The 27,935-nt window shown below is 42.4% G+C and overlaps 1 protein-coding gene and 1 pseudogene across 1 annotated transcript; both read right to left on the bottom strand.

The window, feature by feature from the left end:
* Window positions 1–9,682: 9,682 nt before the first annotated feature.
* On the bottom strand, window positions 9,683–17,433 carry LOC143271200 (antiviral innate immune response effector IFIT1-like). Its single transcript, XM_076563409.1, has 2 exons — window positions 17,429–17,433; window positions 9,683–11,805 (listed from the first exon to the last, which is right to left on the bottom strand). The coding sequence occupies exons 1-2, from the start codon at window positions 17,431–17,433 to the stop codon at window positions 10,422–10,424; spliced, it is 1,389 nt and encodes a 462-aa protein (XP_076419524.1). The 3' UTR covers window positions 9,683–10,421.
* A 6,956-nt stretch (window positions 17,434–24,389) lies between these two features.
* On the bottom strand, window positions 24,390–27,691 carry LOC143271196 (antiviral innate immune response effector IFIT1 pseudogene; annotated as a pseudogene).
* Window positions 27,692–27,935: the final 244 nt, after the last annotated feature.

Raw genomic sequence — 27,935 nt, 5'->3', positions numbered from 1 at the left:
AATAAGATGGTTGGTTACATCTACAGATGTGGACATGAAGACTCTGCCTGGCATCTCCACAAACACCGTTGTTCCTCAATTAAAAAACTGCAGTTCTGCACTGTCTCCTTGGAACTGAGACCATACTCATGGATTTGATGGCAAAGGGGAAGTTTGGGAATGGAAGAGTCCATCTGCAGGTGATTTCTGTGCAGTCTGGAAGGGGTACTTCCCAGTTGGTGTGGTGTGTGGCTGTCCTTAGGAACTACTTCAGGAGTGAACATTCAAGTCCTCTTCCCTCTGCAGAGCTTCTCAGTCTCCCTGAGGCTTTAGGAGTTTACCCTTCATTAACTAGGACAATTTCCCAGAGCCTACAGTCATGGAGTCTTGCTTTCTGTTACCTTCTCCTGAGGTGTCTGTTTGTAAAGGTCTCTGGCCACCAGTCACAGACACATAAACAAGAGCCAAGCATAGAATCTCTAGAGAATGCTGTATTCACAGTCTTGATGCTCTCCTATGCTAAAGGTGAGGCCAGTGTAGGAACTGCAGAAGGTGGGGATCAGATGGGTCCAGGCCAACATCTGGCCCCTTGGTCTGTTGTCTTGTTTTCTTGGTAACCTACTTTCTCAGCCATATTGGTGTCTGTTTCTCTAGCCTGGCCATTCATTGCTGTGTCCCCAAATATAGCTCATCCCTCACTCCTACAAATATAGGAAAATCATTGAAAGAGACTTAAATATCTAATTCCATCTCCTGATAGAATGATAAACTCTCATGAAATATTCCCTGAGCAGAGAGTTTTATCCCTAAACCTCAATCAGCTGTCACCAGCAGGAGATGGGGGCTCCTTGACCACTTTCCCAGTGAAGTTTAATTATGAAGAAGATGGAGGAATGTGTCTGTAGTGTGGTTAGGTGTGTGACACAGTTTAAATGCTTTTCATAAAATCTGCCTCCTGGGATCAGTCAACAGAATGCTTGGTGTAGAGAGATTTAAATCTGTAGGGTTATGCTGTGACCTTCACAATATGTCATGACACATTTGCTGAGGGCCATGGCAGTATATGACAGGTGACAACCAGTGTTTGACAAGTCGAACAACCAGAAGTGTATGTTCCTAATGGGGGTCTCACTTGGCAAAGCTGTGGGATCACTGGCTGTGGAAACCAGTTCCTTTTTCTTTGTAACTTTCACAGATTCCACGGGTATGCATCCCTAATAAGAACAGCTGTGGGGTGCTTTCCATGGTGCCTTGGTAGTGTGTTTTACATCTCTGGGCACACATTTAGCTGTGAATTTCTGTTTAAGCTGTGTACTTCTATAAACAGAAATATTCCCAGAGTATTCTTCTTTACTGACACAGGAAAGTAACAGTGTTCTGTATCCATGACAGCCTTTAACTCATTTTACAAAGACCTTAGAACAAGTCAAAAACAGATTATTCTTCTCCTACAGAGAATACACAAAGACTAATTCCCAGTGTTGTTTATTGCTACATCAAGACCAGGCTGTTTACATCAAGACATAGTCTTGTAGTGTTCCCTTTATTCATGTGCACTGACCACACAGGGTTCAGCCAATGATTTAATGTCTGATCCCCTCACCAACTTAGAGCTGCATGCATGGGTCAATGTGACATTACTAACCTAAGAGAAATTACATGACTTTTCTTGTGGTGTGAGAATGGGTGGGGCCCTGAAAATGTAACTAATACTTGTACAGATTTTTGTTGTGGAAAGGCAGTGGCAGTGTGGCGAGAGATGGCTGTGTAGAGCTATGTGACAGCTGCTGCAGAATGTGAGTGAAGTGTGTGTGTGTGTGTGTGTGTGTGTGTGTGTGTGTGTGTGTGTGTGCTGAGAGTGAGGAAGATTCATGAAGAAAGTGTGATGGAGTGAGTGGGTGAAAGGGTGAGTAAATAGTGAGTGTATAACCTGTCAGAAGTCTGTGTGTGAGTGAGTGTGACAGAGAGAGCTGTGTGAAGGAGCTGCTGCTATGTAGAGGAGCTGTGCCTAGGAACTGTGTAAAGGGCTGTCTGGGGAGAGAGCTGTGTAAATGAGATGTTCAGCTGTGGCTGTGTGGAGATTTGTAACTGTGTGGAGACAAGGAAGATGAAGATGTGTAGAAAAGAGATGTAGAAGAGAAATGTGTGAAAAGAGAGATGAGTAGCCATGTGAAATATGTATGTATAGACATGTGGCTGTGTGTCATATTGTGGAGATATGTAGCAGTGTGGAGACAGAGTCAGAGACCATTTCTTAAGATGAAGTAAAAGAGAAAGATATCATCAGAAGGCATGTGTGTTTCCTTATTTCAGCAGTCATAGATATATGAAAATTTCCTCTTAATTACCCTCAGATAAAAAAAGTTTCCTATCCCTCACTACTGTGAGGCATTCCTTTTGTCTTTGTTTTTGGAGACATGAGACAATGTTTCTCTGTGTAGCTTTGTGCCTTTCCTGGATCTTGCTCTGTAGACCAGGCTGGACTTGAACTGACAAAAATCTGCCTCCCTCTGTCTCCCAGTGCTGCGATTAAACGCGTGTGCCACCAATGCCTGACTGTTGCATTCCTTTTATTATGCTGAGAGTATTGTGGAACCTGGTCTTTAGTGGGTAGCTGTTCCAGCTTTGACCTAGAAGCACTACCCCTAGTGAGGTTTCTGGTAACTACCACTCCTACATATGACCTGACCCTGGGTCGGGGCTGAGATGGGAACCCTTAAGACTGAATATCCATATGAACTGGCCCTCTTTGTTCCTCATGATCCTGGATGCTGGAAGTCAAGAGAACCCTGTTGGACTACACCTCACTTCTCCCAGATCCTGTAACCTAACCCTTTACTGCCTGTAAATTACCCCCAAATAAACCTCCTTTTAAGTACATGGAGTTGCCTTGTTAAATCCCCACAATACTGGTCTCTCACAGTCATTGATACACATTGGTACCCGCCCCCCCTAATCACAAACATTCACAAGCCTGTCACATAACTCAGAAACGGATGGGAACAATACATTTTAAAAGCATGGGATTGAAAGGACCAAGGTGAATAAGAGTCTTTACTTAAAATTGTCTTCTCCATGCATTGAGTTTGTCTCTTTTTGAGCCTTAGCTGAGTGTGAAACTGACTGTGTCAAATGTCTACTCCTTCAGTTACAGGACAACTGAGTGAAATCCAGAGAGTCCACATACAGCTCCTCTGAACCAGCCCTGTAACTGCCCTGCATAGAGCTCCTTGACCTGACCTTCAGGGGCATAGGAGTCACTCCAGCCTTGGCCCTACAGGAGCTTCTCAGAAGCATGTTGAGCTCAGGACATGTTCTATTTTCTCTAAGCTACTCCATGTTGTAGGTTTTTCAGGCTGTCCATTGTTAAAGGAGACTCCGTTTTATAAGCCAGTCTAGATTCCATTTTGAGGAGATGTCACCAACCTTTGATCCACAAAACAGAGCCCATAAATGTACAAAAATGATTCTTTAACAGTTCTGTGCTGTATCTTCAAAAAGGTGAAACAGAAAAGAACAGGGATTCCATTTTTTAATTCTTCACTGCATAGAGTGAGTGTTGTCTGCTCACACTCTACTACTAATTATCCTTGTTATCATTTAAGCTCCACAGAATTATGCCACAGTGGGTAGAATGCTACTTGTCGGGAAAATTCCACAAACAAGGTCAGCTTCTACAACATCATTGACTTATGTTTGGGGTAAAAGACAACACTCTGTGTACATGTATGTGAAAGCCAATCATGTCTGAACACAATACTTCCATGGAAATATATTGGAGTGTTTCGTTTTCCAGATCACTACCGTCCATGTCAAGCAGAGGACCAAAAGTGATTTAACTCCTATAATGTGACAATGGTGGCAGTTCTGTGGGGATCAGGCTCAGGCCAGTATTTCACCTCTTCCCCCTTTGTCTCTGTAATAAACGGAACCATTTATGATGCTGGCCAAACAGTGTTAGGAAGAGTAGAAACAAATAGCTAACTGTATGTGGGTGCATGTGCCTACAACCATGTATTTTTTATTACGAGTGAGTGTGTGTGTGTGTGTGTGTGTGTGTGTGTGTGTGTGTGTGTGTGTGTAATGCACAGAGAAGAGATAAAAGGGAACTGTAAAAGAAAGAAACCTTCAGAAAATGATGTGTCAGCATAGACAATCAGACCCAGCTCAGGTATCCAAAGCAACTGCAGGAGACTGACCTTTTGTGAAAGGCCAGGTCACCTCTGCTAGCTGCAATATTCCTGGCTCAATAGTTAGTGATTGGAATGGGCTGGCAGATTTAAATACTCCCTGAATGTTAGAATCATTAGAGAACATCTAAATGAATTGTGCATAGGGTCTTGGATAGACAAACTGAAAGTACCCCCAGAATCAGATTTAAAATCAGTTTTAAAACAATCAATCAAGCCAGGTGGTGGTGGCACATGCCTTTGATCACAACACTCAAAAGGCAGAGGCAGGCAGATCTCTGTGAGTTTGAGGCCAGCCTGGTCTACAGAGTGAGTTGCAGCCAGGACTGCTTCACAGAGAAATGCTGTCTGAGAAAAATCAATCAATCAAACAAACAAATCAGACATCTCAGGTGATTATGATGTGTACCTGGGTTTGAACCAGGGACAAAATGGTCCTAGGCATCCTCTATCAATTTGAATTTGCTTGACTATTGATCTGGGACTCAGCTGAGGGTCCAATCCATTTTTCAGGGGTATGGTGAGGGGTCCCTATGGTGATATTTTATTTGTACTGAAATGTGATTTTAATTTTATGTTAATAAATAAAGTTGCCCTGGGGTCAGAGCTATTAGAGCCATAGCAAGAGTGTGGTGGTTAGAAGAGCTAGGTAGATTTCTGTGTGTTCAGGGATATAGCCAGTATTGGAGACATACGCCTTTAAGACCTGGAGGGCGGTACTTACAGGCAGTGAGGAGGCAGTCATGTGTTTGGTTGGGTTTACAACCAATGAGAAGGCAGAACAGAAAGACTATTTAAAGACAGACAAACAGGAAGAAGCTCTCTCTCAGGGAAGTTAGGAGCACTGCAGGAGGTAAGATTTTATCTCTGAGCTCTGACCTCTCGGCTTTCTCTTTTACATTGGCTCTGTGTTTCTTATAAGACGATTGGTTACATCTACATCTGGCGCCCAACGTGACAAGAATCCATTAAAAACTGCTTGGGGCTGGGTCCTTAGCCTGATCAGCCGGCTCCCTAGCCCCAGCCCAGGTCTGCTTGGCCTCAGGCCAGACTAACTGTGAGCTGCTTGTTTAAAGCCAGTGCTACAAACAACTCAGGCCTGCCCTGCCAAACAGGGCCCCTGCCTGTAAAGCCAAGCCTTGACTCGGCTCAAGAGGGAATAAGTGGCTGGATTTAAGCTTTAGCCGGCTATGCTTTCTCTCCTTCTTTAAACTCAAGCATGTTGTTAAAAGGAAAATGCAAACTCCCTGTATCATGCCAGAATAAAAGAGCCATTTTCTGCTATGGGACAGGACAAAAGCAAAATTAATTAAGGGACTATTCTATTACTAGTCTCAACTCTTTGATTCTATTCTGATTCTTTAAACTTTTCTTAAATTATAAATTTTATATCAAAAATTACAAGATTAATATATATATATATATACATTTTAAACTTTGTTAAGATATGAATGGTCATATAGAGTACTAACTAATTCTAGAAAAAAGGCTTCAATTAGCTGCATATATATGTCTTTGTGTTTGAGTCTCTTATCAGTTTTCTGCAGGAAATCACAGCCAGGCCTAACATCAACTGAAGTCTCCAGGAAGAAGATGGGGCCCCACAACAACAACAATTCCACGTGGACAATAATAATATCACTAAGCTGACAAACATCACCTACAGATCAGCTTTGAACTACAAGGTGCTCAGAGCAATTTTGGGATGACTAGCTGAGATGATCCAGTCTCAAAGACTACTTGAATAAGGACTTGAGATAAACCCTGAACTTTGGCATTATACACAGACTGGATAATAATGAAGGATATAGTTAACTTTCCTAGAATTTGACAATTAACCTAAAATTTTTCTTTCAGGATAAAGATAACTTCGCCCATACCCAGCAGGAAGCAATTTTAAGAATATGATGCCCACATTCCCAAAGAAGTGGTGTGGAGCGGGTGGTTTTTTGGTTCTTTTAATGGGTTTTGGGTCTGGGATAATTTTCATTGTTTAGGGGGGTTGGTTACACGTTGTTGTCAAGGGTTAGGAAAAAGGCTAAGCAAAGGAGATTAGATTTAAGGTTCTTATTAAAAAGAAAGAAAAGAAAAGAAAAAGACAATTACTAGTTTTAAATACTTTACATTATTACCAACTATTAGGATATAAAGAAATGAAAGTTAGTAGTTAGACATTACAATAGAAATTGTAGTCATATTAGATATGTTTTAAAAATTGAGCAGATATATTTTAGACAGGTCATCTTCAAACCCTTCAGAGATCTACCAAATATGGCATTTAAAATGTTTTAATAACTTAGAAATTTTTCTTTTTTGAGACATGTCAGCTCCTGGCAGTACCAATCTACTTCAGAGAAAATATGGGCATTGAAGAAACTGCATATGGAGTTAATTTTCATTGTGGCAAAAGTTAGCCACTGGACAACAAAGTATCCTCGAATCAACAGGACAAAATGGACAGACAGAACACGAAACAAAGGACTACTGATTCTTACCAAAACAAGTGTGGTTATGGCTTTATCAAAAGGCATCTTCTAAGGCCAGGACAATATGGCACCATCCCTGAAGTGGCCTTCACAATCCGGAAAAGGTACAGTGCCCTTTTCTTCGAAGGCAGCTTAACAGGCAGAGGGCCGATGGCTTCTGTTGTGCAATGGAACAGCAACTGAAAGCTCACGCCTCTCAATAGTAGACTGGCATTTAATAGAGGGATGTGGAGAAGAAGGGGATGCTGAGATGAAGCCATATATACACAGCCAAGAAGAATGGACAGCTGAATTAAAAAACCGTCAACAATTTCCAGAATTTAAAATCCTGAATCATGACATGACACTAGTGGAATTCAGGTGTTTCTGGTACATGGACTGCTCTCACCCAATGTGAGGTTGAACTGTTGACCTTGTGTACAACCTACTTCACAAATGAGTCTGTCAGATACGATAAGCCTATAGGCTGAAGATGATGCCCCAACACTGCGGAGAAACCTCAGGTGACTGCCCAAGCAGCTGGCTGTTTCTGTCAACTCACAAAATTTTTGGAAGTTGCTTTTGTGCACTTCCTGTTTTTATTTTTGTTAGCTAATATTATTTCCTTCTTGGGTCTCTGAGGGAGTTGAAGATTAGTTAGTTATAGTTGAAGATTAATTAGGATAGAAAGTGAATTAGATACATTTTGGACTTATTAAAATAGGATAGATAAGGGAATTATTTTCTCTGATTTGTCAAATACAAATGGACTAGACATCGTTTAGGAATTTGTTACTTGTATATATTGTATATAGTTATTGTACTTTTGTATATAGTTTTTCTTTTGTTAGTTATAACCTTTTGCCTTTTTTATTTTTATTAAAACAGAAAAGGGGAAATATGGTGATATTTTATTTGCACTGAAATGTGATTTTAATTTTATGTTAATAAATAAAGTTGCCCTGGGGTCAGAGCTATTAGAGCCATAGCAAGAGTGTGGTGGTTAGAAGAGCTAGGTAGATTTCTGTGTGTTCAGGGATATAGCCAGTATTGGAGACATACGCCTTTAAGACCTGGAGGGCGGTACTTACAGGCAGTGAGGAGGCAGTCATGTGTTTGGTTGGGTTTACAACCAATGAGAAGGCAGAACAGAAAGACTATTTAAAGACAGACAAACAGGAAGAAGCTCTCTCTCAGGGAAGTTAGGAGCACTGCAAGAGGTAAGATTTTATCTCTGAGCTCTGACCTCTCAGCTTTCTCTTTTACATTGGCTCTGTGTTTCTTATTTTAATAAGATGATTGGTTAGATCTACAGGCCCCAGGTGCAGTATACTTTTTACATTGTACCTATTGTTCTTGCTGACTCTCTAGAAAAGAAGATGGCTAGGGCCCTCCTAATACAAAAGAAGACATGGGAAAAGAATGTGTTTATATATGCTCTATTCTCAGGAGGGTACAGAGAGATGTTAACACATGTCTCCTGACATAATATAAATATGCAGCATTACAGAAGGTGTTCCATACAAAATACCTGTGATTTGTTCAAAGCCATCACTGTCCTTTAAAAATTTGTTATCTTAAGCCCACACTGAGTAAGTCTTAGTGACCTGGCTGCCTATCACTTCAGGAACAAATCCAGTAGCTGGAGGTCACTGCCCACTCCATCCCCAGCTTGATATCAGTGTTCTGGTCCTTCTGTCACATTAGCATGCACTGGAGACATTGCTGTGCCACTTTGGGAAATTATAGTTGAAGGAAAGCATGGCAGGGACTGCGGGTGATCCCAGGATACTTTCCTGCTAAGGCCATAACAAGCTTTTGCACAAAATAGGCCACTGATCCACATTCACTACCTGCTTCTCCATCTTTGCTATGGAGTTTTCAGTGTTAGTCCACAGAGTGTCAGGTTTGTAGACATTTGTCCTACATTTGACCTAAAGTTCACCATAGAACATTTGGAACAGTAGTGGTAACTAAGCACACACAATCTACATTTAATTAATAATAGGGACCTTATTAGTTGTAGCCTGATGCTCAAAAACATAAATGCACAGTGATTTTCCTTGACTTTACTAACTTAATGTATTTACTTTATGGGTGCACTCTCTCTCTCTCTCTCTTTCTCTCTGTGTTGTGTGTGTGTGTGTGTGTGTGTGTGTGTGTGTGTGTGTGTGTGTGTGTGTTGTATCACCCATGCTTATTCCTTGCACAGCTGTGGAGGCCTCACCTCAACTTGCTGTAGTTTCATCCATGCAGTTGTGTGAATGGGAAGACTAGGATAACAAAAGGAGACTATACTCTGAGGGGATAAGGAAGAGCAAAGAAAACCCCAAAGAGCTGACAGGACAGCTAAACAGCAGGAATAAGGAGAGAGGAGATGCAGAGGATGGGGAAGTGCTCCTGAGCATGGGCAGTGTGGGTCAGCAGACACAGAGCACATGGGTGCATGCTGGGCTTGCTGAGCCCAGGACCTAGGAACCACAAGGCATTTTACTCAAGGGGAGAAATTTAAACGTTTATGCTCTCTAGTTTAGATCCTCCAGACTACAACTCTCATGGAGGTAAGTGAAGGAGACAAAACTTGGTCACAACAGGACACCCCAGGAGTCTGAATCATCAAGTGATTGACCCACATATAATCCCTTGAAAAAAAGAGTAAAGGTATGTTCCCTAGGGCAAGTGTGAAAATGTTCTCCTGGAAGAGAAGAGTCTGCCAAGTTCCCAGAACCCAGCCTGTGAATCAAACTGTGTGTCCTCCTGCTCTCTCTCAATCCTTCTCTAACCCATCATTTGTTCCCTCAATTACTCTTCCTCAGCATCCATTGAGACTATTAGGGAGCAGTATTATGAAACCTGAGAGTTTTCCTTTGCTTGAATCAAATAAACATGTTTTTGGCTTATCAATAACACCTATTAAAAATATCAGAAGTATTTCCCCAAATATCAGGTGAATGAACCCTAAACACATACCTAGCAACTTAATTCCCAATGATAAACAGCAGCTGTCAGGTACCAACGCAGCATCAGTCACCATTACTATCCCATGATGTGGAGAATGAAATATAGCCTTCTTCTTTACACAGACCCCTTGCACGGTTTATGTACAGAACTTTTTTCCTACCTGTCACTAGACTTGTGTTAGTTGATGTTGCTTTCCCAAGCCTTCTTGAGGACACTGAAGGGATTTCCTTTCCATTCTGTCAGCAAATTACACTGGAAGACTTTGGGATTCAGGGATTTTTACTGAATATATTTTAGTTGAGGGGAAAACATCACATAAAACACACTATAAATAGCACAGAATAAGTGCACAAATCTCCTTGTATCGTCTTCTGTCTGTAAGGTCCCGGCAAGTTTCCTCTGCTTGGCTTCCCCCAAACTTAAGACTCTTATTAGTAGTGAATGATTCTGCAGTACGGTGAGACCCCTCAGCTTCCAAACTCCCCTTTTGCTCACTTGGTTTCTTCTGACACTGCAATGTACTAAGAGTATCTGCTGACCTAAAGTAAAAGCTTCCTTAGAGAATACCTCTTTGTCCAGGACACTGGCAGGCCGTGATGGAAGAATTACATTCCCAAGACACAGACATAAGGAAAAGATGTCCTAGGATCCCACAGCTCAAGGGAATGCAGATCAGCAGGGGCCAGTCCTGGTCAGTAAGTGAGCAGGTGCAAATTCTTAATAGACACCACAATGAGGGGTGACAAAGAGGATGGAGAAAGAAATCAGGAAGGATGCCGGGAACCCTCAGTTATGAGTACATTCACTTCACAGGGGTGAGCTGCACTCAAAATTGACGGTTCACTTCCCCAGTGAGCCGCAGAGCCAATTCATAGCACATCAGGGCCGATTCCTTTTCCCCCTTCAGTTTGTAGATGAAGCCCAGCAAGCAATAGCTCTCCACAATTCGAACATGCAGGCCGGCACGTCTTATGACCATTCTCTCTAACCTTCCAAGTAGATTCCTCCAGACAAAGTTTTTTTTTTTCAGTTTAAGACCTATTAAGTAGTGGGTGATCGCCTCATCCTCTGATTTCCGATGAAAGTTTTGGTAACGGCCATAGCGTAAATGAATATCCTGCTCTTTGTGACACTCAAGATTCCTGTATAGTTCTGTCATGTTCAGCGCAATCTGGAAATTTGCCTCTGCTTCTTCATGTTGGCCAGTTTCTGCCTGAACTTCAGCCATGCAAACATAAGCCATCTCAAATCTGGGCCTGAGTTTCACAATCTCTTGAAATTCAAGAATGGCCTGTTGTGCCGCATGCCTTTGGGCCGGCTTATCAGTGGATGTTCTCAGTTGCATCACTTGTCTATGGTAGCAGAGCCCTAGTTGATAATGCAGGTAGCCAGAGGCAGGTGATGCCTGCAAGGCCCTATGTAGCAGAGGGAGAGCCTTGTCTATGCAGCCTTTCCTTCGGTAATACTTGGCTATAGAGCGAAATGTATAGTGTTGGCAGGATGTGCTACTGAGGGCTTCTTCAATGTATGATTCTGCTTCAGCTGATTCTCCTACATCCTGAAGCTTCAGCGCAAGATAAACTTTAATATTCGGATCTTCTGGATTTAATCTGACAGCCTTCCTTAGGGGTTCTAGAGAGATATTCTTGTCATCAAAGTCTGTGTGATAGGCTGCAACTGCATAGCCAAGGTTGTATAAAGGGTTTTCAGGATCCACACTCAGAGCTCTTTCAAAGCAGTCCATGGCTGGTATATAATTCTTTCGTCCACTCTTCAGATAGACCCAGCCTTTCTCATATTCCATCTCGACACACTCCATTCTATAGGGAAAGGGACTGCCCAATTCCTTGCATGTGTTCTCCACCTTGTCCAGGTAGGTCTGGATTTCTGCCAGGCTGCCCATGTGGTAATGCACCCAGGCACAGTTGCTCCAGGTCACCAGGCTTCTCTTGCCCAACTGCTCTCCCTGGATCAAGGCTTCTGCTTCTTTCAAGCTCTGCAAGGCTTCCTCATGCTGGCCTTTTAGGTGATTCACATAGGCCCTGAGGTTTAGCATCCCCATTTGGTTTTTGATATTTAGAAATTCAAGCTCCTCAGAGATCCTCATTTCCAAATCAGGTATGCCAAAGTCTTCCAACATCAGATTCCATGTGAAGTGACAATTCAGTTCAATCAGATTTGCCTTGACCTGATCACTGAACGCATTCTCTCTGTGTGAAGGAAGCAGGTGATTTGTTAATGGCCCAAAATTGCCAATTAACTCCAAGCTAAATACATTTCACAACATTCTTGCTGATTTCCTGAAAGTCTGATATTTTGTTCCTTTAGAATTTCTTGACTATTTTAAAACAGTCTCTCATCTCTATTTATTTGTACTGCCAGATACTTCTTGTACATGCATGTACATGTACCTGTACTTACAATCTTAGGTTGTATGTTAATGCTTCCAGTTAAGACTGGACATTGCCCCACAGATACAAGCACATAAACGTACATGTCAGAATCCTTATCTCAGTTTTTGAACTCTAAATTCTGTTCCCATTTCTTTATGTCTTTGAGGATTATGTGTACAAGTTTATGCCACCTGAGCTGACATAGACAGGACCTGTCTGTGTGGTAAACACTGAATATGGAGGAAAAGTCACTGGGGGTCTGCATATTTCATCTCAAACAACGAGGTGTTCTCCATGGGCTGCTGCAGAACTAATGAACACGCCCTCTGCCTTGTGACACTGGGCATACGACTCTTCTCCAGAACTTTTATCTTTGGACGATGTAGCTGCGGAGCTTTTGGAGAGTAAGTCAACTTAGCTCTCCCCACCTATGGTTACAAAGAATCCCTTTATTTTAAAGATGATTATACAACTTCATGCCTTTTCTTGTTTCCCTATAGAGCAGTACAAGTAGTTCCAAACTATGTATCACTCCTGTCTCAGAGAAACACCTATAGAATCTAGTCACTTAGCTTCAGGGTAGTAACCCAAAAGCAAACAGCTTGGAGACCAATCTGTGCTCAGAAGGCAAAAAGGCCCTTGGTCCTATTGGTAGCTGTCTCTGCCAGAGACCAGAGATGCTATAGTGCTTAAACTGCTGTCTTCACTTTTCACCTGGCCATGCCAAGAATAGTAGAATACAGGTGTGCTGTGCACTTAGGTCTTACCCATAGCTGAGCACACTAGCATTGTGCAATAAGGTAGGCTAATGGAAACAGTCAGCCATCTAGACATCTCATGAATCAGTCAATTGGTCAGGTTTGCTCACCCATACCTCATGCCTCCATCCATGAATGTTATGAACAATACACTAGCGACCATTGATGGACCCTCTCTTCCAGGTCCCAATTTTACTAGACCATAGTGGTTTTCAATCTTCCTAGTGCAGCAGCTCTTTAATAGAGCCAAACTTGAAATTATTTCATTGATATTTCATAAGTGTAATTTTGCTACTGTTATGAATCATAATATAAATATCTGATATGTGTCCCCAAATGGATGTTGACACATTATTAAGAACTGCCAAACAAAAGGAACTTTGTCTTCTTTCTTTCAGTGAAGTTCCCTTTTATAATCTCACAATAAATTGTTTGGAAACCACCTTCTGTGGAGCATTAACATCAGTTTTCTATACTGTAAGATCAGAACATAAAACCACCATTGACTCCATGGAAGCTTTGTGTGACTGTGAGCTTTGGCACACTGAGTCCTGAATTAAAATTCACCTTAGTCTAGAAACCTTCTGTCCAACTCAAATCCTCTTTCTTTTCATTTGACAAGTTTTCAATGCAGAACTTCCCTAAACCTTATTGACTGGAGGACCATGTAGTGCATGGAACAGGAAAAGGACCATGACTGAAATGATGTGATGCTTGGTCAGAATAGTTTTTTCCTCCTTTACCTCTAAAAAGTATAGATTCATGGAAAGCTTCCCAGTCAGTGCAAAACTCAGCTTTCTCCTTCACCGGGTTTTTCACTATGTACATCTTATACAAGTACAGTAGGAGAACAAGTGAGGAAACTGAGGTGGTTGCAATGACACATGGACAACTACCATTCTTCCCCTTAATGATCTAAGCACTGGTGTAGCAGGAATCTTAAAAGTTCTTATTAATAAAATCAAACCTGAGGCCAGTTATTGGGGTGAATACTGGAAGGTCAGAGAGACAGAACCAGCCACAGCTATCTCACCTCATCCAGAATGAATCTCAGCTGAACTGTGCTGCTTCAAAGCCTGAAAGCTTAACCAGCCACATGCTTAACCAGCCACATGCTTAACCAGCCAAATACTTCTAGTTTCTGCTCCTCATGCCTTATATACCTTTCTGCTTTCTATCATCACTCCTTAGGATTGATTAAAGGCTGGCTTTCTGTGATTAAAGGCATGAGTCACCATGCCTGGCTGTTTCCAATGTGGCCTTGAACTCAGAGAGATCCCACTTGGATTTCTGTCTCTGGTATGCTAGGATTAAAGGCGTGTGCTATCACTGCCTAACTCGTGCCTTTTTTGTTCTCTGACCTCAGATAAGTTTTTTAAGGTACACAATATTTTGGGAAACACAATACCACCACAGGCATCTCTTTTTGTCTAAAATTAAAGAAAGCTTATAAATACAAGAAAAACTATCCAATAAGTATATACAATATATACGGCCAAAATTACAATTACATTAATGGTTTCTAGTCCATTAACATTTGACAGATTCAGATAAAAACTCCATTATATATATATATATATATATAAACAATGTCCAGTCCAGTAACACACTGGAACTGACATTCATCCGCTGATGTAGGCTCCTTCATCACCACTGCCTCCAGTTCCTGCTACCCTGGAGAGGCACACCTCTAGCCATAGTCCTCACACATTATTTACCTTTGGCAATTGTCAACTCTGTCTCTATCACTGTAATCAGTCATTCAAGAATGGTAATGGAAGTGTGAAATGACACACAAAAGGTTGTTGAATGTGTAGAAATCAGTCACTGCAACAGAGAAGGTGAGAGGAAGTTGGAGAAGGGTCCATTTTGCCCAAGGGATGCATAAAAGTTGTACATAAACAATGAACACAGAAAAGTGTACAATCATCTAAAAGAAATTAAAATAGAAAGTCATGGAATGATAATTTGTATTAATGAGGCAGGGTAGCATTCATATTATTCACCAAAGGCCCTTGAAGGGAAAGCTGTTTCCTCCTAGACTATGGGATAAAATCTGCAACTCATGGAGACCTGCCCATGTCTCCTCCATTAAGAGCTATTCTAGTTGGGGAGGTCCTTGATCTGACTAATGATCTGCCCTGGAAAGGCAAGTTTACCTTCATGCACACTGAAGAGATAGGAGGAATACTTCTCCCTTCAATGACGTAATGAATTTTCTTTCCCAGATTGTCTTCTCCCTGTAGTGCAATGCCTAGCAGCTGCCATGAGTTTGGGCTGAGCCTGCCTGCCTTCTGAGCCCTGACCTGGAAGGTAGGACTATTCTGCCCATCCCCCCATACTTGTCCTTTCTTTCTCCTCTAAAGCTCCCCTCCCAGCCAAGGAGCTGCTTGTATAAACCTGTTGCTGTCGGTCAAGAAGGCTCAACACAATATTCATGCGTATCCCATACCCCTGTTCTTCTCATTCTCCTATTCTGAGCATCTACTGAGATTGACAACTTGCTTGCCCTGGGGCTTGCCATGAAAATTGCAATAAATTATCCTGGAACTCCCTTTTCAGTCCATTTCTAAGTTCTTTTAAAAGGCAACTAAGCACCCTAAGAGGACACCCAGTCTTCACCTTATCACTAAGATAATGCAACTACCAAAAGAACCACAGATTCAATGCAATCCCTATTCGGAGGCACATGACAGTTTTGAAATGAAGATTTAAATCTCAAATCCTATAAAATAACCCAAGATGCTACAATAATAACAGTGTTTTTGAAACCATAGAATTAGATTCACTATAGTCTAAAACAATCAACATATTTTTGTGCTAGCATGAGTACTCCTGTAAGAGAAAAAGGACATATATGACATGGAGATTTAATTATATAAAGACACAAGGGGCAAACACTGAATACATGGCTGAGCCCTTCTGTCTAGGCTGCCACAGGGGGTAAAAAAAAATATGGAAACAGAGGCTTACACAACAGAACTTTGCTACTTGTAACTTAGGAAATTTTAAATCTCAGACTAAATTGCTTGCCTATATATTACCTTACCTAGTAGGTGTTTCTTCTTGAAGAACATCCAAAGACCACATGCCTTTTCCATGGACAGGATGTCTTTCCTGTCTGACCCATGACTTTGAGTGTGTGTGTATGTGTATGTGTGCATGTGTGTGTGTGTGTGTGTGTGTGCACAATCATCTGTGTGTGTGCATGTCCATGCATGTGCATGCATGTATGTGTGCGTGTGTGCACGTGCCTGTGCTTACATGTGTGTGTGCGTGTAACTACATGCATCTGTGCATGTTTGTGTGTGTGTACGCATGATTGCACATATGTGTAAACCTGGGTGTACGCCTGTGTGTGTTCCTGTGTGTATGTGCAAGACGTGTGTGCGTGTGCATGTGTGTGTGTGGGGGGGTGTTTGTGTGAGTGTATTTATAAGGGATGCCAATGTCAAGGCATGCATACTAAGGTCAGAGGACAGCATTAGGCACTCATCTTTACCAGCTTGTGTTTGCAGAAGGAAAGCCAAGGGTTCCCTCTCTTCTCTCAGCAGAACACAGAGATTGTAATCCTCATGCTTGCTTGCCAAGCCCTTGACCCTCTCAACCCTCTGAGCTGCACCATTTGATATCTCCAAGGGAAGCAAGTGTGATGCTCATTCCCTCCTTTCTTATGGCATTTCATATCTTAAGGAAAGTGGCTTCAGATTGAGACCACAAAGAGAGCAGGATCAATGACCATGAAGGAAGCCAGTTGGAAATCTCCTTACTTTCTCATTCTGCGTGAACCACTTTGCAAACCAAATACTTAAGCACCTGGGTCACTTGCTCTATGATAATGACCATCACCTGACAGGTCCTATAGCCTTCTAGGCTCTACTTACATCGGCTCTATATATTTCTATCACTGTGAACTCTGTATTCTATGTCACCATGCCCCAACTGCTGTCAGCTGCCTACATATTCATGTACGATAGATAGTAATATGTACAAAGTCAGAAGAATAATCCACCAAGTAAAGAGATGCTCACTGTAGCAAAGAGTCAGTGCAAACACCTCCACTGACTGGCACTTTTAATCTGAATGGCAATTTCAAACATAAAAACCCAGGGCTATTCACATAAATAAGATTCGACTGGGTACCTAGTATTTCTTGAATATATATAGTATATATTGTATATGCAGTGAATATATATGTTATATGTACTCACACAGAAACCGTGAACAGCATCTCATGAGGTCCCTTGGGGATCTGATGGGTACATCTCAAGGACAATGAAGGATTGGGGTCAGGGGATGGGAAGGAGGACACTCTAAGCAGCTGCTCTCTTTGGGCTGTACGTAGGTAGAGTGGTAACTTGTCCATTCCCGAAGTTCTCATTGGTAACTGTCTCTCTCTGTGAGATGAGCATGCTAAAGTCTCCCCAGGAGTTTCCAACTACATGTGTGAGACAGCCTTTAAAACTAAAGCCAGCTTGCTGTCACCCATCCAGCCCCTGCCAAAAGCACATCCATTAAAGAGAGTCCCTGGACACTCAGGGCAATTAGCATCCTTGTTCCCTTTACAGTAGCAGAAATAGAAGGCAGAAGACAGAACAAAAGAACAGAAGCAGACTCAGTCAGACCTGGACAGAAACAAATGTGTCCTGGGTTCTCAAATTGCAGAGTAGGGAAATCCTTACCCCATGGTTGCTGTGAAGGTGGCAGCAGTTCTCTGGGTTCTCACCAGGACAGGCTCCACAGAATCCTGTCTTCTACCTCTGCTGTCTTGTGGACTTGCACACCAACTGGACTCTCAGAGAAGGGCTGAGAGACAGCTCTGTGAGCTGTGGTGTACGTGTGTGCTTTAATAGTCACAGTAGGAAGCTGAAAGAGAAAGTGAAACTAAAGTCTGCAGGTTTCTCCTCAGGGAAACTGAGGGCAAACAGGTGTGGGCCTTCTCTCTCTGAACCAATGGGAAGAGGGAATCTGGAACAGAATGACAGGTCAGTTCCATCCAGCTGTCCAGGAAGATATCCCTGGCACCAGGACATGCTGTTAGGATGTTAATGGAAGTGATGTGGACATGAAGACACACCCTGGCATCTCCACAACACCATTGATCCTCAGTCAAAAGAACTGCAGTTCTGCACTGTCTGCTTGGAACTGAGAGCACACTCATGGATTTGATGGCATACAGGAAGTTTGGGGATGGAGGAGTCGATCTGCAGGTGATTTCTGTGCAGTCTGGAAGGGGTACTTCCCAGCTGGTGTGGTGTGTGGCTGTCCTTAGGAATTACTGCAGGAGTGATCATTCAAGTCCTCTTCCCTCTGCACAGCTTCTCAGTCTCCCTGAACTTTAGGAGTTTACCCTTCATTAACTAGGACAATTTCCCAGAGCCTACAATCATGGAGTCTTGCTTTCTGTTACCTTCTACTGAGGTGTCTGTTTGTAAAGGTCTCTGGCCACCAGTCACAGCCACATAAACAAGAGCCAAGCATAGAATCTCTAGAGAATGCTGTATTCACAGCCTTGATGCTATCCTATGCTAAAGGTGAGACCAGTGTAGGAATTGCAGAAGGTGGGGCTCAGATTGTTCCAGGCCAACATCTGGCCCCTTGGTCTGTTGTCTTGTTTTCTTAGTAACCTACTTTCTCAGCCATATAGGTGACTGTTTCTTTAGCCTGGCCATTCATTGCTGTGTCCCCAAATATAGCTCATCCCTTACTCCTGCAAATATAATAAAATCATTGAAAGGGACTTAAATATCTAATTCTATCCTTCTGATAGATGATAAACTCTCATGAATTATTCCCTGACCAGAGAGTTTTATCCTTAATCCTCAATCAGCTGTCACCAACAGGAGATGGGGGCTCCTTGGCCACTTTCCCAGTGAAGTTTAATTATGAAGAAGATGGAGGAATGTGTCTGTGTGGTGATTAGGTGGTGACACAGTTTAAATGCTTTTTCATAAAATCTGCCTCCTGGGATCAGTCACCAGAATGCTTGGTGTAGAGAGATTTAAATCTGTAGGGTTATACTGTGACCTTCACATTATGTCATGACACATTTGCTGAGGGCCATGGCAGTATATGACAGGTGACAACCAGTGTTTGACAAGTCGAACAACCAGAAGTGTATGTTCCTAATGGGGGTCTCACTTGGCAAAGCCGTGGGATCACTGGCTGTGGAAACCAGTTCCTTTTTCTTTGTAACTTTCACAGATTCCACGGGTATGCATCCCTAATAAGAACAGCTGTGGGGTGCTTTCCATGGTGCCTTGGTAGTGTATTTTACATTTCTGGGCACACATTTAGCTGTGGATTTCTGTTTAAGCTGTATACTTCTGATGAACAGAAATATTCCCAGAGTATTCTTCTTCACTGACACAGGAAAGTAACAGAGTTCTGTATCCATGACAGCCTTTAACTCATTTTGCAAAGACCTTTGAACAAGTCCAAAACAGATTAATCTGCTCCTACAGAGAATACACAAGCACTAATTCCCATTATTGTTTATTGCTACATCAAGACCAGGCTGGTTACATCAAGACATAGTCTTGTAGTGGTTCCCTTTCTTCATGTGCACTGACCACACAGGGTTCAGCCAATGGTTTAATGTCTGATCCCCTCACCAACTTAGAGCTTAGTGCATGGGTCAATGTGACATTACTATCCTAAGGGAAGCTATGTGACTTAACTGTGTTGGGAGCATGGGTGGGGCCCTGATAATGTAACTAATTCTTGTACAGATTTTTGTTGTGGAGAGGCAGTGGCAGTGTGGGGAGAGATTGCCATGTCGAGCTATGTGTCAGCTGCTGCAGAATGTGAGTGGTGTGTGTGTGTGTGTGTGTGTGTGTGTGTGTGTGTGTGTGTGTGTGTAGATAGAGAGTGATGAGGATTCATGAGGAAGGTGTGAGGGAGTGAGTGGGTGAAAGAGTGAGTAAACAGTGAGTGAAGAATCTAGCAGAAGAACGTGCGTGAGTGAGTGTGAGAGAGAGCTGTGTGAAGGAGCTGCTGCTATGTAGAGGAGCTGTGCCTAGGAACTGTGTAAAGGCCTGTCAAGGGAGAGCTGTGTAAATGAGATGTTCAGCCTTGGCTGTGTGGAGATTTTTAACTGTGTAGAGACAAGGAAGATTAGCTCATCTCACTCACAGATAGAGAAAAGGACCCCTAACAATCAAATCCTCAACCCCTTATCTTCACCCCAGGTTATTTACACAAGACCCTAATTTAGGAGATTTACAGCTCACATTCCTGGGATGAATTTTGAGCCATTGCTAGATACTGAGTTAAGGCAGTTACTTCCCACTATCCAAGAAGATTGCCTCCAGGCCAGGCAGACAATAGGTGCCAAGCTTCTTTCCTGTGCAAAATAAGTTTTTCTTCCTCCTTAGCCAGGTGCTATCCCTAGATTTTTCTCCTCAACAATTACTGGGAGTGAAAGTGCTTTTACTAACCTAATACTACAAGCTCTGACATAGGTTGCTTAGCCACCTAACATATGTCCCCCTCCCTATCAGAGAGCAGCTGCAGCTGGGATGAGTGGGAAAAGTGGCACCAAAGAGAGTTTACTTTATTGTGACTTACTGACCCCTAACATTGTATGTACCTCACCATTTCTAGATTACAGTTTGAGCACATAAATTCCCTATCTGATCTTAGCCTTTGGTTGACCCTACCAGAAAACTCCCCTGTAGTCACTCCCCTTTTGGGTTGTAATTGGAAGCTGACAATTAATTGCTTTATGTGTGGGTCCTTATCATCTGTCTCTGAGACCCTGAAAAATTCAAGCCAGCGTTGTTTTACCAAAAAATTACTGTGTGGGTATAAATACTGGTTCTCTCAGAGCACTGGGGGGATGGATGGAAAAGAACAAATATGAGGACGGAGATGGAAAGAACTAGGTAGAATGATGAAAGAACAGCAGAAGAGACTGAGAGCAGGAGGGACTCAGAGGAGCTAAATAAGAGCAGAAAACAAACGGAGTAGATAGAATCACCATAGTAGAATAAAGTGAATGGACTAAAGAACTCAGTGTGTTTAGATTCATTGAATATTCCTCAGATTAGAATCCTCAGCTGGTTGCTAGACTCTCCTGCAGACACTGGAGCTAACAATATAGGCTGGACCTAATATTTTTTGCATTTCTGTGCTGTATCATCATAAAGGTGAAACAGAGAAGAACGGGAAGGTTTTAATTTTTCATTCCTTCACTGCATAGAGTGAGAGTTCTAAAGTGGTCTGCTTACACTCTCCTACTAATTATCCTTGCTTATCATTTAAACTCCATGAAATTATCCCACAGTGGGTAGAATGCTGCTTGTCGGGAAACATTTCTAATAACTAGGTCAGCTTCCAAAACATCATTGACTCATGTTTGGGGTAAAAGACAATGCTCTGTGTACATGCATGTGAAATCCAATCATGTTTGAGCACAATACTTCATAGAAATATATTGGAGAGTTTCGTTTTCCAAATCCCTACAGTCCATGGCAAGCAGAGGACCAAAAGGGATTCTTTCCCTACTCCTATAATATGATTGGTACCGGTTCTGTGCAGTTAGGCACAGGCTGGTATTTCACCTCTTCCCCCTTTGTCTCTGTAATAAATGGAACCATTTATGACGCTGGCCAAAGAGTTTTAGGAAGAGAAGAAACAAATAGCTAACTGTATGTGGGTGCATGTGCCTACGGTCATGTATTTTTGATTACATGTGACTGAGTGAGTGTGTGTGTGTGTGTGTGTGTGTAATGCACAGTGAAGAGAAAAACGGGAACTGGAAAATAAAGAACCTTCAGGAAATAATGTGTCTGTATAGGCTATCAGACCCATCCCAGTTATCCAAAGCACCTGCATGAGACTGACATTTTGTGAAAGACCATGGCACCTCTGCTAGCTGCGATATTCCTGGCTCAGTAGTGAGTGAGTGGGATGAGCTGGCAGATTTAAATCTTCACTGCATGTTAGAATCATTAGACAACATCTAAATGAATTGTGCTCAGGTTCTTGGATAGTCCAAATAAACACACCCCAGAATCAGATTTAAAATCAGTTTTAAAACAATCAATCAAGCCAGGTGGTGGTGGCACATGCCTTTGATCAAAGCACTCAAAAGGCAGAGGCAGGCAGATCTCTGTGAGTTTGAGGCTAGCCTGGTCTACAGAGTGAGTTGCAGCCAGGACTGCTTCACAGAGAAATGCTGTCTGAGAAAAACAAAATCAATCAAACAAACAAATAAGACACCTCATGTGATTATGATGTGTACCTGGGTTTGAACATGGGTCAAAATGGTCCTAGGCATCCTCTATCAATTTGAAATTGCATGACTATTGATCAGCTGAGGCTCCAGGCCATGTTTCAGCTATATGGTGAGGGACCCCTGGTGCAGTATCCTTTTTACATTGTACCTATTGTTCTTGCTGACTCTCTAGAGAAGATGATGGCCAGTGTCCTCCTAATACACAAGAAGACATGGGAAAAGAATGTGATTATGTATGCTCTGTTCACAGTAGGGTACAGACTGATGTTAACACATGTCTGCTGATATGGCACAAATATGCAGCATTAGGGAAGTTGTTCCATACAAATACCTATGACTTGTTCAAAGCCATCACTATTCTTTAAATATCTGTTACCTTAAGCCAACACAGAGTAGGTCTTAGTGACCTGGCTGCCTATCACTTCAAGAACAAATCTAATAGCTGGAGGTCACTGCCCACTCCACCCCCAGCTTGATATCAGTGTTCTGGTCCTTCTGTCACATTAGCATGCACTGGAGACATTGCTGTGCCACTTGACAAAATTGTAGTTGAAGGAAAGCATGGCAGTGACTGTGGGTGATCCCAGGATGCTTTCCTGCTAAGGCCATAACAAGCATGGATACAAAATAGGCCACTGATCCACATTCACTGCCTGCTTCTCCATTTTGCTATGGAGTTTTCATTGTCAGTTCACAGAAAATCAGGTTTGTAGACATTTGTCCTACATTTGACTTTCAGGTCACAATAGAACATTTGAAACAGTAATGGTAACTAAGTACACACAATCTATATTTAATTAATAAGAACGTTACTAGTTGTAGCCTGATGCTCATAAACATAAATGCACAGTGGTTTTCCTTAACTTTATTAACTTAATGTATTTACTTTATGGGCTCTCTCTCTCTCTCTCTCTCTCTCTCTCTCTCTCTCTCTCTCTCTGTGTGTGTGTGTGTGTGTGTGTTGTATCACCCATGCTTGTTCATTGCACAGCTGTGGAGGCCTCACCTCAACTAGCTGTAGTTTCATCCATGCAGTTGTGTGAATGGGAAGACTAGGATAACAAAAGGAGACTATACTCAGAGGGATAAGGAAGAGCAAAGAAAACCCAAAAGAGCTGACAGGACAGATAAACAGCAGGAACAAGGAGAGAGGAGATGCAGAGGATGGGGAAGTGCTCCTGAGCATGGGCAGTGTGGGTCAGCAGACAGAGGGCACATGGGTGCTTGCTGGGCTTCCTGAGCACAGGACCTAGGAACCACAAAGCATTTTAATCAAGGGGAGAAATTTAAACAATTATGCTCTCTAGTTTAGATCCTCCAGACTACAACTCTCATGGAAGTAAGTAAGGAGGACGAAACTAGTGACAACCTAACACCCAGGTGTCTGAAACATCCAGTGTCTGACCCACATATCATTCCTTGAAAAACCTAGTAAAGCTGTGTCCCCTTGGGCAAGTGTGAAAAATGCTCTCCAGGAAGAGAAGAGTCTGCCAAGTTCCCAGAACCCAGCTTGTGAATCAAACTGTGTGTCCTCCTGCTCTCTCCTAATCCTTCCTTCTCCAACCCATCATTTGTTCCCACAGTTACTCTTCCTCAGCATCCATTGAGACTATTAGTGAGCAGTATTATGAATCCTGAGAGTTTTCTTTATTTGAATAAAATAAACATGATATTGGCTCATCAAAGAAACACCTATTAAAAATATCAGAAGTATTTCCCCAAATATCAGGTGAATGAACCCTAAATCCATCCCTAGCAACATAATCCCCAATGATAAACAGCAGCTCTCAGGTAGCGAGGCAGCATCAGTCGCCATTACTATCCCATGATGTGGAGGATGACATATAGCCTTCATCTTTACAAGATCCCTTGCAGGGTTTATGTGCACAACTTTCCTTCCTGCCTGCCACTAGACTCTTTAGTTGATTCTGCTATCCTGAGCCTTCTTGAGGACACTGATGGGATATCCTTTCCATTCTATCAACAAATTACACTGGAAGATTTTGGGAATTAAGGAATTTTACTGAATATATTTTATTTGAGGGGAAAACATCACATATAACACACTATCAATAGCACAGAAAATCTACACAAATCTCCTTATATCATCTTCTGCTGTAAGGTCCTGGCAAGTTTCTTCTGCTTGGCTTTCCCCAAACTTAAGACTCTTATCAGCCATGAATGATTCTGTAGTAAGTTGAGACCTCTCAGCTTTCAAACTCTCCCCTTTGTTCAGTTGTTTTTCTGTGACACTGCACTGTACTAAGAGTATCTACTGACCTAAAGTAAAAGCTTCCTTGGAGAAGACCTCTTTGTCCAGGACACTGGCAGGCAGAGGATGGATGATTGCATTGCCAAGACACAGCCAAAAGGAAAAGATGTCCTAGGATCCCACAGCTCAAGGGAGTGCAGATCAGCAGGGGTCAGTCCTGGTCAGTAAGTGAGCAGGAGCAGTGGGGTGCAAGTTCCCTATAGACACCACAATGAGGCATGAAAATTGTTTGGAGAAAGAAACTGGAAAGGAGGCCAGGAACCCTAAGTTATGAATACATTCACTTCACAGGGGTGAGCTGCACTCAAAACTTACGGTTCACTACCCCACTGAGGCGCAGAGCCAATTCATAGTACTGCAGGGCCGATTCCTTGTCCCCCTTCAGTTTGTGTATGAAGCCCAGCAAGCAATAGCTCTCCACAATTCGAACATGCAGGCGAGCACGTCTTGTGACCATTCTCTCTAACCTTGCAAGTAGTTTCTTCCAGACAAAGGTTTCTTCTTTCAGATGAAGACCTATTAAATAGTGGGTGATCGCCTTGTCCTCTGATTTCCGATGAAAGTGTTGGTAACGGCCATAGCGTAAATGAATATCCTGCTCTTTGTGACACTCAAGATTCCTGTGCCGTTTCTTCTTCAGTGCCTTCTTGAAATTTGCCTCTGCTTCTTCATGTTGGCCGATTTCTGCCTGAACTTCTGCCATGCAAACATAAGCCATCTCAAATCTGGGCCTGAGTTTCACAGTCTCTTGAAATTCAAGAACAGCCTGTTGTGCTGCATGCCTTTGGGCTGGCCTATCAGTGGATGTTCTCAGTTGCATCACTTGTCTATGGTAGCAGAGCCCTAGTTGGTAATGCAGGTAGCCAGAGGCAGGTGACTCCTGCAAGGCCCTGTGTAGCAGAGGGAGAGCCTTGTCTATGCAGCCTTTCCTTCGGTAATACTTGGCTATAGATCGAAATGTATAGTGTTGGCAGGATGTGCTACTGAGGGCTTCTTCAATGTGTGTTTCTGCTTCAGCTGCTTCTCCTAAATCCTGAAGCTTCAGCGCAAGATAAACTTTAATATTCGGATCTTCTGGATTTAACCTGACAGCCTTCCTTAGTGGTTCTAGAGAGATATTATCATCATGAATGTCTGTGTGATAGGCTGCAACTGCATAGCCAATGTTGTATAAAGGGTTTTCAGGATCTTCTTCCAGAGCTCTTTTAAAGCAGGCCTTGGCTGGTCTATAATTGTCTCGTCCACTCTTCAGATAGACAAAGCCTATCTCATATTGTGTCTCAGAATACTCCATATTATAGGGGAATGAACTGCCCAATTCCTTGCGAGTGTTCTCCACCTTGTCCAGGTAGGTCTGGGTTTCTGCCAGGCTGCCCATGTGGTAATACACCCAGGCACAGTTGCTCCAGGTCACCAGGTTTCTCTGGCCCACCTGCTCTCCCTGGATCAAGGCTTCTGCTTCTTTCAAGCTCTGCAGGGCTTCCTCATGCTGGCCTTTCAGGTGATTCACATAGGCCCTGAGGTTGAACATCCCCACTTGGTTTTTGCTGTCTAGAAACTCAAGCTCCTCAGAGATCCTCATTTCCAAATCAGGTATGTCAAAGTCTTCCAACAGTTTCCATGTGAAGTGACAATTCAGTTCAATCAGATTCTCCTTGACCTGATCACCTTCAGCATTCTCTCTGTGTGAAGGAAGCAGGTGATTTGTTATGTGAGCAATGAGCAGAAATTGCCAATTAATGCCAAGCTAAACGCATTTCACAGTATTCTTCCTGATTTCCTGAAAGTCTGACCATTTGTTTCTGTAGAATTTCTTGATTTTTTTAATCAATCTCTCATCTCTGTTTATTTGTACTGTCAAAGACTTCCTGTACATGAATGTACATGTACCTGTATTTACAATCTTAGGTTGTAAGTTCATCCTTTCAGTCAAGACTGGAAATTGCTACACAGATACAGGCATACAAACATACATGTCAGAGTCCTTATCTGAGGTTTGGAACTCTAAAATTTTATTCTCCATTTCCTTATGTCTTTGAGGACTATGTGTACAATTTTATGCCACCTGAGCTGACATAAACAGGACCTTTCTATGTGGTAAGCACTGAATGTGGAGAAGTCACTGGTGGTCTGCCTATTTCATCTTAGACACAACAAGGAGCTATCCTCCATGGACTGATGTACAACTAATGGACATGCTCTCTGCCCTGTGACACTGGAGATATGACTCTTCTCTAGAACTTTTATCTTTGTACAATGTAGCTGGTGAACTTAAGTCATTTAGCTCTCCCCTCTTATGGTTACAAAGAATCCCTTTCTTTTAAAGATGCTTATACACCTTCATGCCTTTTTTGTTTCCCTATAGAGCAATACAAGTAATTCCAACTATGTATCACTCCTGTCTCAGAGGACCACCTATAAAATCTAGTCAGTCAGGGTAGTAACCCAAAAGCAAGCAGCTTGGAGACCAATCTGTGCTCAGAAGGCAAAAGGCCCTTGGTCCTGTTGGTAGCTGTCTCTGCCAGAGACCAGAGATGCCATAGTGCTTAAACCAGCTGTCTTCACTTTTCACCTGGCCATGCCAAGAATAGTAGAATACAGGTGTGCTGTGCACTTAGGTCTTACCCATAGCTGAGCACACTAGCATTGTGCCCATAAGGGTAGGCTAATGGAAACAGACAGCCATCTAGACATCTCATGGATCAGTGTATTGTTCAGGCTTGCTCACCCACACCTCATGCCTCCATCCATGAATGTTATGAACAATGCACTAGTGACTATTGACAACCTGTCTCCTCTAGGTCCCAATTTTACTAGACTATAGTGGTTTTCAACCTTCCTAGTGCAGCAGCTCTTTAATAGAGTTAAGCATCTTGTGGTGCCTGCCATACTTGAAATTATTTCATTGCCACTTCCCAACTGTAATTGTGCTACTGTTATGAATCATAATATAAATATCTGATATGTGTCCCCAAATGAATGTTGACACATAATTGAGAACTGTTTAGAAAAGGAACTTTGTCTTCTTTCTTTCAGTGAAATTCCCAGTTATAATCCCACAATAAATCTTTTGGAAACCACCTTCTGTGGAGCATTAACATCAGTTTTCTATACTGTAAGATCAGAACATAAAACCACCATTGACTCCATGGAAGCTTTGTGTGACTGTGAGCTTTGGCACACTGAGTCCTGAATTAAAATTCACCTTAGTCTAGAAACCTTCTGTCCAACTCAAATCCTCTTTCTTTTCATTTGACAAGTTTTCAATGCAGAACTTCCCTAAACCTTATTGACTGGAGGACCATGTAGTGCATGGAACAGGAAAAGGACCATGACTGAAATGATGGGATGTTTGGTCAGAATAGTGTTTTCCTCCTTTACCTCTAAAGAGTACAGATTCATGGAAAGCTTCCCAATCAGTGCAAAACTCATCTTTCTCCTTCACCGGGTTCTTTCACTATGTACATCTTATACAAGTACAGTAGGAGAACAAGTGAGGAAACTGAGGTGGTTGCAATGACACATGGACAACTGTCATTCTTCCTCTTAATGATCTAAGCACTGGAACTGACATTCATCAGCTGATGTAGGCTCCTTCATCACCACTGCCTCCAGTTCCTGCTACCCTGGACAGGCACACCTCTAGCCTTAGTCCTCACACATTTTTTTAGGCGTT

The sequence above is a fragment of the Peromyscus maniculatus genome, chromosome 1, assembly GCF_049852395.1.
Source record: "Peromyscus maniculatus bairdii isolate BWxNUB_F1_BW_parent chromosome 1, HU_Pman_BW_mat_3.1, whole genome shotgun sequence".
Taxonomy (NCBI): domain Eukaryota; kingdom Metazoa; phylum Chordata; class Mammalia; order Rodentia; family Cricetidae; genus Peromyscus; species Peromyscus maniculatus.
The sequence above is the reverse complement of the archived record's forward strand: the minus strand, read 5'-3'. Positions and strand labels throughout refer to the sequence as shown.